General features: G+C 31.9%; 2 protein-coding genes across 2 annotated transcripts; one reads left to right on the top strand and one right to left on the bottom strand.

The window, feature by feature from the left end:
- Positions 1 to 1336: 1336 nt before the first annotated feature.
- LOC132740459 (protein FAM161A-like) lies at positions 1337 to 2740 on the top strand. The gene is made up of 2 exons (XM_060728360.1): positions 1337 to 1440; positions 1940 to 2740. Exons 1-2 carry the CDS (start codon positions 1360 to 1362, stop codon positions 2162 to 2164), a joined length of 306 nt encoding a protein of 101 aa, XP_060584343.1. The 5' UTR covers positions 1337 to 1359; the 3' UTR covers positions 2165 to 2740.
- Positions 2741 to 5121: 2381 nt separating this feature from the next.
- On the bottom strand, positions 5122 to 16156 carry LOC132740458 (elongation of very long chain fatty acids protein 7-like). The gene is made up of 7 exons (XM_060728358.1): positions 15794 to 16156; positions 14115 to 14302; positions 13532 to 13612; positions 12628 to 12684; positions 10639 to 10744; positions 9275 to 9411; positions 5122 to 8685 (listed from the first exon to the last, which is right to left on the bottom strand). The coding sequence occupies exons 1-7, from the start codon at positions 15819 to 15821 to the stop codon at positions 8377 to 8379; spliced, it is 906 nt and encodes a 301-aa protein (XP_060584341.1). The 5' UTR covers positions 15822 to 16156; the 3' UTR covers positions 5122 to 8376.
- Between the last annotated feature and the right edge of the window lie 851 nt (positions 16157 to 17007).

Here is a 17007-nt window from a genome sequence, read left to right as displayed (position 1 = left end):
CCATGGTAACAGAAAATTTAAGCCTGAGCATGTTGTTGCAAGGGCAATGGTCCAGTCAACATTTGTGCCAAGTTTGATTAGTGTTGAAGCAGTTTTTATAGTATTATAGCAATTTGAACTTGTAACGGGAGACTTTTCAATGAAAACAGCCATTTTTCACAAAATGCTCATGAAGTAATGGGTTAAATCACTTTATGTCATCATGACTGATAACTGTATTGATTGTTGATATTTTGTGCGTGACAGACAGGAGGCAGTGACCTGCGATACCTGTGATAGATGGCAGCATCTCTATAATTAATCTTACTTAAAAACTGTTCTTGGAAACACTTTAGTGTGCTTTTGGTCATTTTTTTTTTTTTACATACAATAACATAGTAATGATTTGAACACATTAAGGTTTCTTTTTCATGATATGTCAATAAAAAAGTTTAGTTTTTTCTTAATACTGCTATCGTATTTCTATCATTTCTTGATAAGTGTTTATATTTTAAAGCAAAATAAATGATAAAAAAATGGGGCAGGGTTGACCAGAAATAACATTGGTTTGGGGCCGGGTTGACCAATTTGGGGACGGGCTGACTTGCGGCTGGGTTGACTTGGGGCCGGGTTGTCTTGTACCGGTATTGCACATACGGTATGTAACAAAAAAAAAATGATAAAACTAAAGCCATTGACTGTGTTAATTTAAGCAAGGTCATATATTGAAAACTCAAAATATCTTTTATTAATTGAATATTTCAGAGTTAATAATAAGTCTAAGGTGCACATTTACAACTGAAAATGCTTCTAAACATTACTATTCGCTATTTTCATTATCTAATAATTGATAAAATCCTTAAACAAAATATCAGTACATGAATAAAATGATGTTGAAAGAAAATGATGTAACACATTCCTATAAGGAAGGCAAGATCAAATAAAGTATCAAATTGATGCCATTGACAAATCAAAGAGAAAAATACCAAGAGAGAGGCCATTCTTTTGCATAATGCAAAATGTTGCTTTTTCACAGAATAATTGTCAAACAAAATTTACCTAGAGATTTCTACCATAGCATAAGCAGCCTGAATATCTAACAATGATAAAGCTACATGTATCCAGCTAACATACAGAAGTTGTAGTGGTACCTGAGGTATTCCTCCACCAGTATAGCTAAGAAGTCGCCATGTGACCATTACTGTGTTTGGTGACTTATGTGTAGTACTAGTGTACTGTTACTGCTTAATTTTAGCTTTTTGATACTGAATTTCCTAAATTTAACAGAAAGCTGTCTTGGGAGTTCATTAGATAAATTTAACGGGCTAAAGATGAAGAATAAAATGTTTTTTATTTAACAGAGAAGCAGAAAGAGCAAGAATGGAGGAGTATGAAAGAGAAATGAAGGAGATGAAGGACAGAATTAACAGGAGACCATTATTGTTTGAACAGGAATCTCAGGTAAATCATCATCTCTCATACAACTCTATATTATATGTTCTAACACATCACACTTGTCTTCCTGTTAGTTTTACACATGCTGGAAATATTTCCTTGCACAAGGAATACCAGATGCATCTAGTGCTCCAAATTGATGTCATTTTGCGAATTTTATGAATAAATTGTGTGCTAGGATGTTGTCAATTTGCTGTTAAGAACTTTTATAATAATAAAATAGTAATTGAGGAATTGACATAAATTTCCATGGTATAAATATATTTGGCTATGGCAAGTACCCAAGAAATGGATGTTACAATCCAAACTGCAACACATATCTTGAACAGTATAATCCTTCTTAGAACTCCCAAACAGTTTTTAGACAGGCTGATCTGCATAACTTTGTGAGATATTGATTTTATCATCGTGTATATAATATTTCTTTCAAATAAAAATTGAAAAGGATAGTTGATAACAAAATTATAAAAAATTGTATCATTTTTGAATTATTAAAATTTTTTAGGTAAATGCTAAAAAGAAGGCAGAGAAGAAATTTAATGCCACTTTGAGAAGTGTTGGCCTTGATGAAGAATTTGTTCAGAGTCGAGGCTCTAGGTCAGCAAGCGTTCATGATTACACTGATGATTATGATGATGATGATTTTGAGGATACTGCAATGAAGCGCCAGGACGACACCTACACAAAGCGACGCACATCTGATGGTTCTCTCTCACCTGTTGAAAGTTGAAAAGACTTGAGTTGTATTTGATTAGTTCAGAATGTACTAGTTCAGTTACTGGCATTTCATGGTATTTTAAGTGTACATGTTTAAGAGAACAACACATCAAGTCACATATGTTTCTTTAAAGTAGAAGATATAGACATTTTACTTCCTTAGTTGTTATTTATAAACTAGATTCATTCAAATCTTTGAAAAAAAATGTTTATATTTTGTGGTTTTTAAGTTCTGTTATTAAATTGGTGTAACAATTTACTCATTTGACCATTTGATTAGACTATATTCATATGTGGAATGAACATCCGTAAAGTGATATTTCTAACTCAAGTTTTACATATGGCAGCAGTCCCATCATATATTGAAATGTTGTTCTCCAGAATAAAAGGGTACAAATAAACTACATAATTGCATTTTTCTGTCAGTGAGACATATTGTTTACTTGAACAATTACAGCAGAGTACTTCATGTTTTGTCATTCACAATTGTTTATTTTTATACATTAAAATTGACATGTTTTATCATAATTTGCATTGAATTCAGTTACTGAAAGCTGAAAAAGTTATGAGTTAGTAATTTATTTGATGTAATTGTATAGTTGTTAAGCATGATCATTACGTTTATTTAATTTTTTTACTGGTAATGTTTTTTATTAGAGCCCTAAGTAGTATGCATTTCTTTTTACAAAGGATGATATCAAATTTTTAGCACAAAATATGTCTTTGAAACATACCAAATTAATTTTGCCAGTGTCAAGTAGCATTCAATCATTTTATATAATATGTTATTTTATATAATATGTGACTCAAACTGGCTTTCAACAAAACTGATGATTATTATTTATGGATAAAATCATTATTTTAATGTTAGTTTTTCCTCTACTTTTAAATATTGAAGTGGGTGCTGATAGGAAACAATATGGTGATAGGTTATAAGTCATGTATTAGCACATAGGTTGATATTCCAGTAGTGCCAATGATTTATTCTAAACCTATATACATGTATATACAGTTTGCTGCTTTACCTCAACTTTCTGTCCCTAGAATGCCCTTCACCACAAGGCCTTGGTGCATGATGTAAATATGTTTATGTTATTTATTGCTGATCATGCTATTTCCCAATGATAGTCACATTTTGTATAAATGTTATAACAAGGCAAACATAATTTTATCACATAAACCGCGGCGCAGTAGTGTAATAAAGCCATTTAATAAAAACGATATTACACTAGTGTAAAAACACTTTGACGTGACGTCATTTGCGCTATATATAAACATAGTGTTAAAGCGCGCTAATGTTAGCATTACACTATAGGCGCATCATTGAAAAATTACTCATTTTTTAACAGTTTACTGTTCTTATTTTATATATGTGATAAATAGAATATTATATTGGTGTAGATTCAATACTAAATTTATTGAACTCGTTGAATAAAACATTATTATGCTCGCCAGAGGCTCGCATAATATGATTTTATTCAACTCGTTCAATAAATTTAGTATTAAACTACACTCATTCAATATCCTCTTTGTATCTACCTTCATCCTATATTATTATTCTGTTTGATATTTTATCTTTAAATTAACTGTAGTGATTGCTTAACAGAGCTTTAACTTTCATACTTTCATTACTAGTAACACAGTCTTCATATGTTTCTTTATAAAAACTACAGCAGTGCCTGATTGATTCTTTTAGTTTCTTTAATGAATATTAGATCACAGTAAACTTACTAGTGTATAACATTTTTATATATTTCATACTAATAATCAAGAATCTTTTATTAATATATGTTATGTTACCTAGGTTAATGGGAACCCATTTCTCTACTTACTTTCTAATTTAACACAATTATCTACATGTAGAATTTTAAAATAATGTGCTTATGTAGTAAATTGTATTATTTTGCATAAAGTGTAGATAATCTACTATGTACAGCTTTCTACAAGATACACCATCTCTGTCAAGCTTTGTTAAATGTTTTACTTCAAACTGTTTTATAATAAATATTTATAACTACTGTTTTATATATTCTGTTTCATTTACAGACATGGTTTGAAATCCTCTAATGCTGTTGTAGCAAAAATGTATCAAAAAGCATTGAAATAAGGAAGTAGTCCTTGTCATTAATTAAATAACAGAATGTAACTGGAATCTAGTTTTGTAGAAAATGATAGATTTTTTGCGAGTATTCCATTGTATATAAATTATTATTAAATAGTGTATATCACTAAAGGAAATATTAGCTAATTAAAATATTTTGCAAGTTATAAGTCTTAAAACAGAGTTTTATGTATTGGAAGTTATTTGTAATTATAATGTATGATACTTGAGTTGAGGTAGTTGTTTCAGATTTCTGTGATATTAGTTTTGTGATATTAGATTGTTATACATGTACATGACAGATACCTTAAGACATTATATATTATTATGTACTTAATAGCATTGACAAATGTTTTTCTGTAAAGTCATCTAAATATTTTAAATGTCAAGTCATTTCATGGTTGACCAACTAAAACTGATAATTCCTGATAGCTCTAATGGCACAAGTGACAGTCATTTTTGATGTCATTATTTGACAAAATATGAAAATAAGCAAAGTTAACAGATGCTTTAGACGTTTGTTAAATTCTTGAACATGTTTGAAGAAATGTTGTTTTTTGCACCAATATCAAAACATATTTTGAAGATGAAAATATTGTGAGTGATCTTTTATCACAAGCATATAATATATTGGGAATGCCCCTTAAAGTGACAATAAGGGAAAATAAACAAAATGATAGCAGGGGAGTTAATTATGTAAAAATTGTTTCCTTTGTCATATGTACCTGTACAAGACTATTTATTTTCCATTTTTTCTTTTGTTATGATCTTAAAAATTGGGCTTACTTACAAGTCATTTGTTATGTCTGTTTTGCTTCTTAAGTCTCTTTCTATACTTCTCTTTCTTGTATAGAAGCAAACATTTCAATAAACCTATTTAATATTAACATAGATGCCATGGTTTTCAACATGTGTTTACAGGTACGGACGGTATTCAAATGTAACCTAAGTACTATATAGTCTTTATATTAACATTAAAGATTGGTTAACATTGTAATAACACTTCTTAAAGCATAAAATCAATATGTTTATTGAAACCAGTGTCACTGGAGAATATTGATGGGGTTATGAATTAACAAAAAACTTGATATGTGTACATGTATTTTATTAGTTTAATAAATAAGCTAGAAAGACAGCTTTTGTTGGTTATATGTAAAATGCAGAATGTTTCTATTTAATTATCTATTTTATTTATAAATCCATATCATTCTTAAAATACAAGTGTTATACATGCATGAACAAATACCTATTCAATTTTCACTACAACTTTGCCTTTTGTGTCGCCTGCTACAAAGTATTTATTGCCGGCGACATATAGGGATCACCTCTCCCATCAAAACTTGTCCAGACTACTCCTCAAAACTAATGGTGCAGTTTCATCTAAACTTTACAGGAATGATCAGTGCCAAGTCTAATTTTCCAGTTTTATGATTTTTTTCAGAGTTATTGTCTTTGTATATTTTTTTAAAAGTTTTGTCTAGACTCAACTCTTTTACTACTATTGCAATTTGAGTGAAACTTTACAGGATTAGGAATAGACTGTAACAAGCCTGGTTCTATATAGACAGACCTGGTTCTATATTGACAGACCTTGTACTATATTGACAGACCTGGTTCTATATAGACAGACCTGGTTCTATATTAACAGACCTGGTTCTATATTGACAGTCCTTGTACTATATTGACAGACCTGGTTCTATATTGACAGACCTGGTACTATATTGACAGACCTTGTACTATATTGACAGACCTGGTACTATATAGACAGACCTGGTTCTATATTAACAGACCTGGTTCTATATTGACGGACCTGGTTCTATATTGACAGACCTTGTACTATATTGACAGACCTGGTACTATATAGACAGACCTGGTTCTATATTAACAGACCTGGTTCTATATTGACAGACCTTGTACTATATTGACAGACCTGGTACTATATAGACAGACCTGGTTCTATATTAACAGACCTGGTTCTATACTGACAGACCTGGTTCTATATTGACAGACCTGGTACTATATTGACAGACCTGGTTCTATATTGACAGACCTTGTACTATATTGACAGACCTGGTACTATATTGACAGTCCTGGTTCTATATTGAAACACCTGGTACTATATTGACAGACCTGGTTCTATATTGACAGACCTTGTACTATATTGACAGACCTGGTACTATATTGACAGTCCTGGTTCTATATTGAAACACCTGGTTCTGTATTGACAGACCTTGTACTATATTGGAAGACCTTGTTCTATATTGACAGACCTGGTTCTATATTGACAGACCTGGTTCTGTATTAACAGACCTGGTTCTATATTGACGGACCTGGTTCTATATTGACAGACCTGGTTCTGTATTAACAGACCTTGTTCTATATTGACAGCCCTTGTACTATAATGTCAGACCTGGTACTATATTGACAGACCTGGTTCTATATTGACAGACTGGGTTCTGTATTGACAGACCTGTTCTATATTGACAGACCTGGTTCTAAATAGACCTGGTTCTAAATAGACCTGGTTCTGTATTGACAGACCTGGTTCTGTATTGGCAGACCTGGTTCTGTATTAACAGACCTTGTTCTATATTGACAGCCCTTGTACTATAATGTCAGACCTTGTACTATATTGACAGACCTGGTTCTATATTGACAGACTGGGTTCTGTATTGACAGACCTGTTCTATATTGACAGACCTGGTTCTAAATAGACCTGGTTCTGTATTGACAGACCTGGTTCTGTATTGGCAGACCTGGTTCTATATTGACAGACCTGGTACTGTATTTGCAGACCTGGTTCTGTATTGACAGACTTGGTTCTATATTGACAGACCTGGTACTATATTAACAGACCTGGTACTGTATTTACAGACCTGGTTCTGTATTGACAGACCTGGTTCTATATTGACAGACCTGGTACTATATTGACAGACCTGGTACTGTATTTGCAGACCTGGTTCTATATTGACAGACCTGGTTCTATATTGACAGACCTGGTTCTATATTGACAGACCTGGTTCTGTATTAACAGACCTTGTTCTGTATTGACAGACCTGGTTCAATATTGGCCGACCTGGTTCTATATTGGCAAACCTGGCTCTGTATTGGCAGACCTGGTTCTATACTGACAGACCTGGTACTACATTGACAGACCTGGTACTGTATTGACAGACCTGGTTCTATATTGACAGACCTGGTTCTGTATTGATGGCAACTGCTAATCACTCTTTTTTGCAACAGGTTAAGAGTAAAAAAATCCAGGTTTGAATGTAGAAGTAATAACACATCTAACATTGTAATATAGTGATTAATCCATTTGAAAGACGCATATGCAGTGTAATTTATATAGAATGTAAATACAGCAGACTGGTGGAATACAAAGTTACTATGGAAACATAAATAGAATGTACCACTGATCATACAAAAGTAAATTTAGTACATTTACAAAACAAGTGTTATTATTTTGTGTATGTAATAAACAACATAATATTATAAATGTACAATTCATACTACATCAAATATATCTGTTAAGCATGCACATAACAAATATTTAGCGGTAGCATCACACGGTTCTCGTTAAGTCATATAAGTCATGCCCCCAGGGTAAAAATTGATACCATCCAGGGCTCACTTAGTTAACAAAAATAGAAAAACTAGCACATATATATATTTCATGTAACCATCTGATAAATATAGATTGAAACAATGCTATAACTTCATATCAAAGTTTACTATATAACCAAAATGTTTTGAACATAATGATATATGAAGAAATGAAGTTAAAACTGTCAAACCTATGATGTATGTATTACACAAGTGTAATTATAATATACATTCCTGGTCAAACTGACCAAAATATAACTTGTAATTCAAATGCATAGAAATGTACAAAATAATACAAAAATTGATAATAAAAACATTGATTTTTCAATAAAGTAAAGTAAGTTCAACTTGTTCAGATGTAAAAAAAAAAGCAGAATAAATGCTTGTATACACTTTGAAATAATTGTTTGGTTTGACAAATATATGGCAATCCATTGCGGTAGCTAAAAGGGTTAATAATTTAATTTGCCAAAAATGACTTGGACATTTGATATGGTAAACTAAAATATGTATTTTTTTCATATATGTGCATTTACATGTTTTCTTTGATGAAGGTATTTATGTGTCTGTACGGAGCCATTTGCTGCTGGTTCAATGTAGTTGCCATTAGTTACCACATCACCATTGCCAATGTGACCATTGACTGCACCATTGCTTTTTGAATTTGCAATAGATTTTGATTTATTGTATGTCTTTATATAAAAGTTGAGAAATAGGGCAGCAATAGTAGTTGTAAATCCTTGAATGAACGCCACATATTTCCAGGGATAAGTGCAGTCTATAAATAACAGCTGGGAGTTGTGAATTGTAACAATGAAAAATTGTGCCTGAAATATTAAAATATGTTCATTAAGGTCCTGGGTCAATTCACCATTATGCACAATACTTAAGATTACATCTAAATCCAGTGATATTTGGTTAAATAATAACATGATTAAGCAACGTATTCTAAATGGAAATTGTACATGTACATATAAAATGTGCTGGAACATTGAAACATGATTTTTTAAAAGTAAATCATGTTCGAAAAGATCAAAATACCATTTGTTTTTATGAAAATGTTTGCATGTTTATACTAAGCATTTCAATGTGACAGTAAAAAAGGCTTCCTTGATTTTTTTTCTACAGGAAAATTGTTAAAATTTTGATGTTATATTTTACAGACAATAAGACATTTATTTCAAATATAGTAGAACTGACCAACACTTTGGTACACACTGTAATAGGCTATTAAATGTAATATTAAAATCTCTATCATTTCCTATAATATGAACAATGTCGCTATACATTTAATTTACCAACCATGTCACTTTTCTTTCAACCTGCACTGTTAACTTACCAGTCATATTTTAACTCTTTTCTATCATCTTAGCTTCCAATAAATGTGAATGTGCTATGCCACTACTATCAACTTACCAGCTGGAATATTGTTACATATCGCTTCCACCACAGGTACTTTTGATACTTTGGTCCTAACGCCGCCATACCGTAATAAAAATACATGACAACATGGACACAGCAATTTACCAACCCATGGAATGTACCAAAACCCCCTGCAATGTCAATATTTAATATATATAATGTTATGTTATAACTTATGTACATGTGTAATTATGTAATATACATGTATAAAATATTAGTCTTTTCCACCTGAAATTGATGTTAACCAGTTACATGGAAGGGCTTGTTAATGTTTATGCAATATTGTGCGAAGCTCATTAGCATGTAGAACATGACATTTTATAGTAATCTGTGACTTATCTTCGAAGATTGAAAGTGATGGCTGGTTGTAATTTCATCTTCTGAAATCCATATAAGAGCTCATAACGCCCATACTGGTACCTTTACATAAAAATTGCATGCTCTCTTACATCTCGTTAGGAGTTATCTTGGAGATTGCAAAGATGAAATAACATTCAATCGTCACCCTTCCATGTCAATTTACGTCGGATATAGATTCAAAGTTAAATACATGAACATTCTGTTTAAAATGCTATGGCCTTTATAAATATGTATAAATAGATGGCTTCATTAATATGCTATCACAATCGGTGATATTGATACAGGCACAAATACACGGGGGAGGAAGTGTTACACGAAAGATGGAGTTCTTATGATAACTTGTTCAGGAGTTCTTGTGATAACTGTCACGGAGTTCGTCGGAAAACATCTGTATATACTACAAAAACACTCGTCAAAAATGGTTATTTTCATCGTTCAAAAATGAGTTTAGGTGCTAAATTAAACTTTAATGATTAAGCTTGTCTTACATCTTGTATTATGTGTCAAAAACTAATTCACAGGCCATTTTTCATCGCCTCTTGCTTCAAATCTGGTAGTTTTCAGTAAAATTTCCAAATTACTTGCCAATTCACAAGTTTTGACCGGTTTATTTCTGGTCTTCATCCTTGCCATACATAATTACCTAATTATAATGCAAAATTGCAAACATAAAGCACCGGCTAACAGATTTATACCCGATTTTTCAAATGTCCCGGAGTTCTTGTGATAACTCTGAAGATGTCACAGAGTTCTTATGATAACTTTTGTTATTGCCAGTGTGTTTCTTGCGCTAAATCACGGCACGTTTTAGCGTTTATTATCATTCAATAAGATTGTAAATCATTATGAAATACAGTGAAATATATTATCAAAAGAAATCCAAGTTTTGAACTATATTTGGATTTAAAAGAGATGTGTGTCTACAAAAAAGCAAAATATGACATACTTAAAGATGGTATAGGTTAAATGAGGCAAACTACAGTTTTATGCAACTATACCTGGTACAGATTTTACTCCCCACCACCAGAACATTGGCAAACAACCGTGATGAAACACGTGCAGAAATGTCACCTGACTGTTCTTTTTACGTAAGATAAAAAACACCTGTAAAAATTAAAAATTAATGTCTTCACTTAATTGAAGTGACAATGAAGACTAAGTCATTTAAAATGACCAAGTTTCATATTGATATTTTTTATTAGTACATGTATTGGCAAATTGAAAATTATGAAACATAAATTTAGATTTCATAAACAAATGTACATGTCTGTATTAGACTATTTACACAAGCCCGTTAGGACCATCGCGACACATACAAAACTCGACACAACGACGATGAAATGGGGGAAAGTGAGAGGTACGATGATGAAATTGTTGAAATTCGATAAAATTTCGATTTTCACCATCGTACTTGTGACCTTTCACCATTTCGACTTATATTGACTTATTTTGCATTGAAGAAGTAGCAGTGTTATATGTGTCACTGGGTCATGATTTAGTTTCGTGCTTGTTGAAAATTTTATATACGTAACAAACATGCTATTTAAAGAGTTCAAATCAATAAGAAAAAAATTAAATCATATAAGGAAACTATTGGTCCATAAATGAAATCATTTTATCTTAATCCAGAAATATTGTTGCCACATTCACGCAGTCTTTTCGTCACCTTTCTATTTCAAAATAAAACAAGCAATTATCATAGTATTGCAAGCAATCCATAAGTCCCCTACCGGTAAGAGCCCAAGCAACATTCTGAAGGGCCATTGGCCATTCACTTAGGTTCCTATTTTAAGTAAATTTGTTGAAAAAGTTCTTTAAAAGTGATCACAGGAAACAGTTTTTATGTACAGACAGACGGACTGAAGGACACTCTAAAGTTATTTTTTAAACATCCCTGTTATCAAAATATAACATTTTTAAAATCCTATCATGATTGAAGAAGTTGGAGTAAAAATTACCAATTTCTCAAAAAAAAAGTCTAAGTTCAAAAGGGGCATAATTCTGGAAATAGTCTTGCTAGAGTATTGAACACTCACAAATGTTGAGTGATAATAAGAAACATTTATATGAAGTTTGAAGTAGATACATTCAGAAAAAGAAGTTATTAAAAAAAAACAATGTTTTTTTCATGAAAATTTTAAGTTCAAGGAAGGTAATTCTGATAAATTTTGTGCTAGAGTTGTGAACCTTGTCACATATGATGTGGTTGATGACAAGCAACTTATATTTAAAGTTTGAAGAAAATACTTAAGAAATAAAGAACTTATAGTGAAAAAACTTAAAAACTAGAATCAGAAATCTTGAAATTCAGTCTATTTGTTGCCATAGCAACCAGAATTTTCAACATAGGAAGATAAGAAAAGGATGTGCATAATTTCCATACTGCCATCTACCCATATGTCGAGTTTCATAAACATATTTTCAGTACTTTTTGTGTTATCACTGGATCCAGGTTATGTGTAAAATTTGCCATATTTTCAATCTATTTGTTGCCATAGCAACCAGAATTTTCAACATAGGAAGAAAAGAAAAAGACGTGCATAATCTCCATACTGCCATCTATCCATATATCAAGTTTCATAAAAATATTTTCAGTACTTTTTGCGTTATCGCGGGATCCAGGTTATGTGTAAAATTTGCCATATTTTCAGTCTATTTGTTGCCATAGCAACCAGAATTTTCAACATAGGAAGAAAAGAAAAAGACGTGCATAATCTCCATACTGCCATCTATCCATATATCAAGTTTCATTAAAATATTTTCAGTACTTTTTGCGTTATCGCGGGATCCAGTTTTGTGGACGGACGGACTGACGGACGGACAGACTGACGGACGGACGGACAGACGGACAGACGGACGGAGGGTAAACCTAAAGTCCCCTCCGGTAAACCGGTAGGGGACTAATAAACTTTATATTGATAATGTGCAGCGTTGCGTAGAAACAAAATTTGCTTAAATAATACAAAAAGTGCGTTATGTATATATACCGTATCCATCAGCTCTACAAACTTCGCAATAAAAAACAGCCACACTGCCCCTGCCATCTGAAAAATTCCAAGTACAACAATTGATACATACACCGGAAAAATGGGACTATAGATTATTGGTCTATAATGGGAGGTCTGTATTACAATTTATGTACATAATGACAGAATTTAATATCAGACAAAACAATTTAGGATAGAATTATACAATATGTTTATGAATGTTATTGGCAAGTGTGAGAAATATGATTCGATATTACATATATTCATATAGCGGATAATAAATTGTTCTAGAACATGATAGTATTATTCATATTAAAATGTTCAGGATATATTTAAAAAGAATATCTATATGATACATATCTATTTTTTTCATCAATATTTAAATACGTATGAAAAAAATTTGCTCATAGTAAGCCTTTTCACTTAAAATGCCTAACTATTATCATGAATTGTGAAGAGCTATTAATAAAAAAAAAAAAACTCGAAATCAACGATACATATGTAATGCAACCCACAATGTACACTACAAAGTGGTATGGCTCAGTTCTAACATTACCATCGACAGCACCGATATCTCTTATCAGAACGTTATGTGACAATAACAAAAAGCCTGAACTGTGGGACTGTCATATCCCAATTTTATGAATTTTCCCAAGGAAAGAGCGATCACCTGAGTAAAACATAAGTAAGAACGCTTACTTTCACTCTTGACTTGGCTGACAAGTGAGGTTCAATGATTAATTTTGATATTTCGATGGTATTGAAACTAAACATTTTCAAAAAAAATAAAACAACAATTTCATTGATAAAAAATTCTTCTTCCTATATTTACGATTACTGTTTAAATGGCGTAAAAACATATCAAAACTAATTTTTTTAACAAATGTCATGTAAAATTAATTACCCGTAGAGCGGTCGGTGAATTAGAATAATCCACAGTCTGACAGCCAAAAGAATATTCGTACATCCAGCCTCCTAGTAGAAACTGAAATACATCATTGCATGTAAATAAACTTTCATAAAACAAACAACAATTACAGTCAAATCTGTCGAAAAGACCAGTGTAGGGAAATGGTCGAAGTCTAAGCAACAGGGAAGACCTTATACCCCCTGCGTATTGTCTTACTAAAAAACTGCTTTCGATCAGAACAAGTGTTATAATGTGAAATATTATTATAAAATGAAAAGCTGCTGGTCTCTAAGATAAAATGTTTTTATGGAAACAATCTTTAGTACATTTATAACTGCAAAACGTTTAATTTACATAATATAGACAAAACATAATTGTATTCAGGAAACACATAGATTTTTTATCACAACACTATCAGAAGTAGAATATTAAATTTGTATAGGATAAGATATTTTGTGCATAAAAAGTGACGCTATTTGATTAAGTCTTCCGGTTTACGAAGACATAGCTGTTGTCAAGAAATATCCACCACATGTATAACGTTAATTAAAAGTATGAAAAAACAAACAATACCTACCTCGCGGACTATATATGCACACAATATCATCAATGAGAAGTTGTAAACTACAAGAACATTTTGTAAATGGAACGGCTTTCTTTCTTCCATCCATTTTGGTCCGTAATATACAAACAATAGATAGGCTATCACAATAAGAGTGGGCAGTATTGGGTCACTCATAAAAAGCCAATCTTTTACTCGAGGATCTGAAATTATGCGACATTCATTACGAATATATATGACAGATAGTATGTAAAAATTGGTATACGATTATTACAAATTATCCACGATTTATCAGTTATCATTATAACTGATTGAAAACGTTACCGTGTTGCAAGAATACAGTACGTCAAAGGTTCTACTCAGGTGTTCGTTCGTGCCAGAATTATGCAGGATAAGGCATCTGATGTCTGCTTCCACCATTAAAGCTGGAAAGTCATACATGAGCTCTGCTGTATTGGTGCGAAGTGTCTCCCCCCCCCACCCCCCAAAAAAAACAACAAAAACAAAAACAAAAAAACCCCAACAAACAAACAAAAAACACATACATGTAGTTTAAAAACGAATAAAATAAGGTTTAAGCTCATCATAAGTGTGCATCAATCAAGGAAGGATTTAAATGAGGCGAGAATAACACTTATGCGAGGAAACTGATAACGCAAAGATAACACTTAGGAAAAAATAATGATCACGCGAGGATACTAATCGCGTGAGGATATCAATCACGCCAGTATAGCACTCATTAAAAGGTATACTATAGAAATGATCATTTGTATAAATACTAGTATAACATGTCTTACTCGTCTCCTATTCAAGTTTGAACCTTGCAAAGAATTTACATATTTTGTGTTAATCTTACATTTGTCATTGGTTAGGAATTACATTTGCTTTATTGAACAACATATAAATTAGCTAACATAGTTGTATCATTGTGTGCACGTGAATCTCGAGGTTGTGTGGGAGGTATGTTTGACCTTTCCGGTGTTTACGGTTTTATGTAAATTGGCTAACTTGTTATGCAATCGTTACACTGAGATAATACATAGTCACTGATTGACATGGTTTGCACAAAAGAACACGTGCTTCTGTCTGTGATACTGTTTGTGAGCTTTTGACCCAGCAATGAATGGAAAAGGTGTGGCTAAATGTTCCGCTACGAAAAATCGGAAAGATCCATATAGTCTTTCCGATGTCAATACGATTGCCTTGCATTATGAGGTTCCATTGGGGAAACATATCCGCTACAACTTTGCCATTCATTATGATTTTGGCAGGGTACACGATGCCAACCTTGCTTTCACGATACTCTTCCCTTAACTTTTTTTCGGGAGACAAAGATAGCTTTTCTTCCAAAACGCAGATTTAATACACGAACGCGAACTTTCGCTGAAATCACTATTAGGGTCAAATAACATACATGTTTTAAGGAGCCTCGTGAAATTCGTTAATTCTATTACAAAAACTTTTCAATAATCCTAATGCCTCCATCAGTAATTCAAGATTTCATCTAATATTTCTCACTTGTTAATTTGTTTGTTTCCTTTAAATTGCGTGTTTATTTTTTTCTCAACTTTTTCTTTGTATATAATTTCCTATTCACAAATGAAGTTATTTTTTCATAAAACAGATGTCTGTTATTTTTAGGAATACAAGTACATATTATCTATATGTAAAATTTATAAATTGCCATTACTCACATTTAACTGACAAAGTCTTATCCAACATAGTCCCATTGGTTCATATTTCGATTTTCCCCAATGCACGTAGTAATACATTATAAATCTATGAATGACATTGATAACTGTTATGCACGACTTTCACGTGCAGATTTACTACATGCTTGTGCTAATGTTTTATACCTAATATCGTGCTATACATACATACATGTGCGTATTGTGTTGTATACCTGTTTAAATTATTACAATAGACAACCTCCTTATTTATTTTTTTTCAAATGTAGTGACACGTAGAATAATAAATTAATGGTGTATATCGATTTAAAGTAAACAAATCCCTGCTCGATATTTCATTCCATAATTTAGAAAAGACATTTGTATTTTTTTTTCTAATTTAGTTTTAAAGTTTTTTTGTGTTTTTTTTTTCTCTTTGGCAATGTACAGTGTTAAATGATTATATACTTTTTTGTTCGTACCGGAACTATGCATTCTCTGTTATATAAAAATTGTGTTATGCCCCCATATTGTATTGAAAAATGCTTGGGTGAAAATAAAGATAATGTTCTGTTCTGTTCTGTTCAGCTAACATAGTTTGTGTAAAATGTACAATAAACATTTAACATATGACCACATGTGAAATTAGACTGATGGTAAATTAGAATTACATGTATCAGTTACCAATCTGCTTCCCGTAAACTCTTACAATAAAGTTGTACCAGCATACATGTTCGTCACTACAAGAAGGCACGAATTCACATTTTAAGGCATGTTAACCACGTGTCCAACATTCACGTGAACGTTTTACAACATAATGTCTCACTGATACTATATGCCTTGTATAGACAAGCTTATCATACCTTCACATTAATCTAATTTAATGAATACCATATGTAGTTAGTGTCTTAGGTCATGTTAAATTTTTGAAGATGTAGCCTCATATCTTAGCAACGCAAGTTATACACTATATGTTATATGACGGTGATATTTGAAACATTTTTGTTTCTATCATTTAATGTGATATATCGACAACTGTCTGCTTACTTATATCTACAAATGCATCTCAACCTATCCATTACAGAATTTTTATGTATATGTCAGTGAACTCTATTCGCCCCCCCCCCCCCTTCTAAGTGATCTAAACATCTTAAAAGTATCCGTTCACTCACGACATCCTACTAACATTATTAAAACTATACATGTTAACATATAAATTAAATCTGATTGTCTTTTGGCTT

This window comes from Ruditapes philippinarum, unplaced genomic scaffold (genome assembly GCF_026571515.1).
Source record: "Ruditapes philippinarum isolate M1 unplaced genomic scaffold, ASM2657151v2 ctg17370_1_1_1_1, whole genome shotgun sequence".
Lineage (NCBI taxonomy): Eukaryota > Metazoa > Mollusca > Bivalvia > Venerida > Veneridae > Ruditapes > Ruditapes philippinarum.
The sequence above is the reverse complement of the archived record's forward strand: the minus strand, read 5'-3'. Positions and strand labels throughout refer to the sequence as shown.

What these genes read in the sequence shown, in the direction of transcription:
- LOC132740459 (XM_060728360.1), top strand. Translation starts at nt 1,360, where the DNA reads ATGGAGGAGTATGAAAGAGAAATGAAGGAGATGAAGGACAGAATTAAC. An exon ending in TGTTTGAACAGGAATCTCAG is followed by an intron (nt 1,441 to 1,939) that starts GTAAATCATCAT and finishes AAAATTTTTTAG; the next exon opens with GTAAATGCTAAAAAGAAGGC.
- LOC132740458 (XM_060728358.1), bottom strand. Translation starts at nt 15,821, where the DNA reads ATGTTGGATAAGACTTTGTCAGTTAAAT. An exon ending in GTGCATATATAGTCCGCGAG is followed by an intron (nt 13,613 to 14,114) that starts GTAGGTATTGTT and finishes GATGTATTTCAG; the next exon opens with TTTCTACTAGGAGGCTGGAT. An exon ending in ATGTAACAATATTCCAGCTG is followed by an intron (nt 8,686 to 9,274) that starts GTAAGTTGATAG and finishes TTAATATTTCAG; the next exon opens with GCACAATTTTTCATTGTTAC.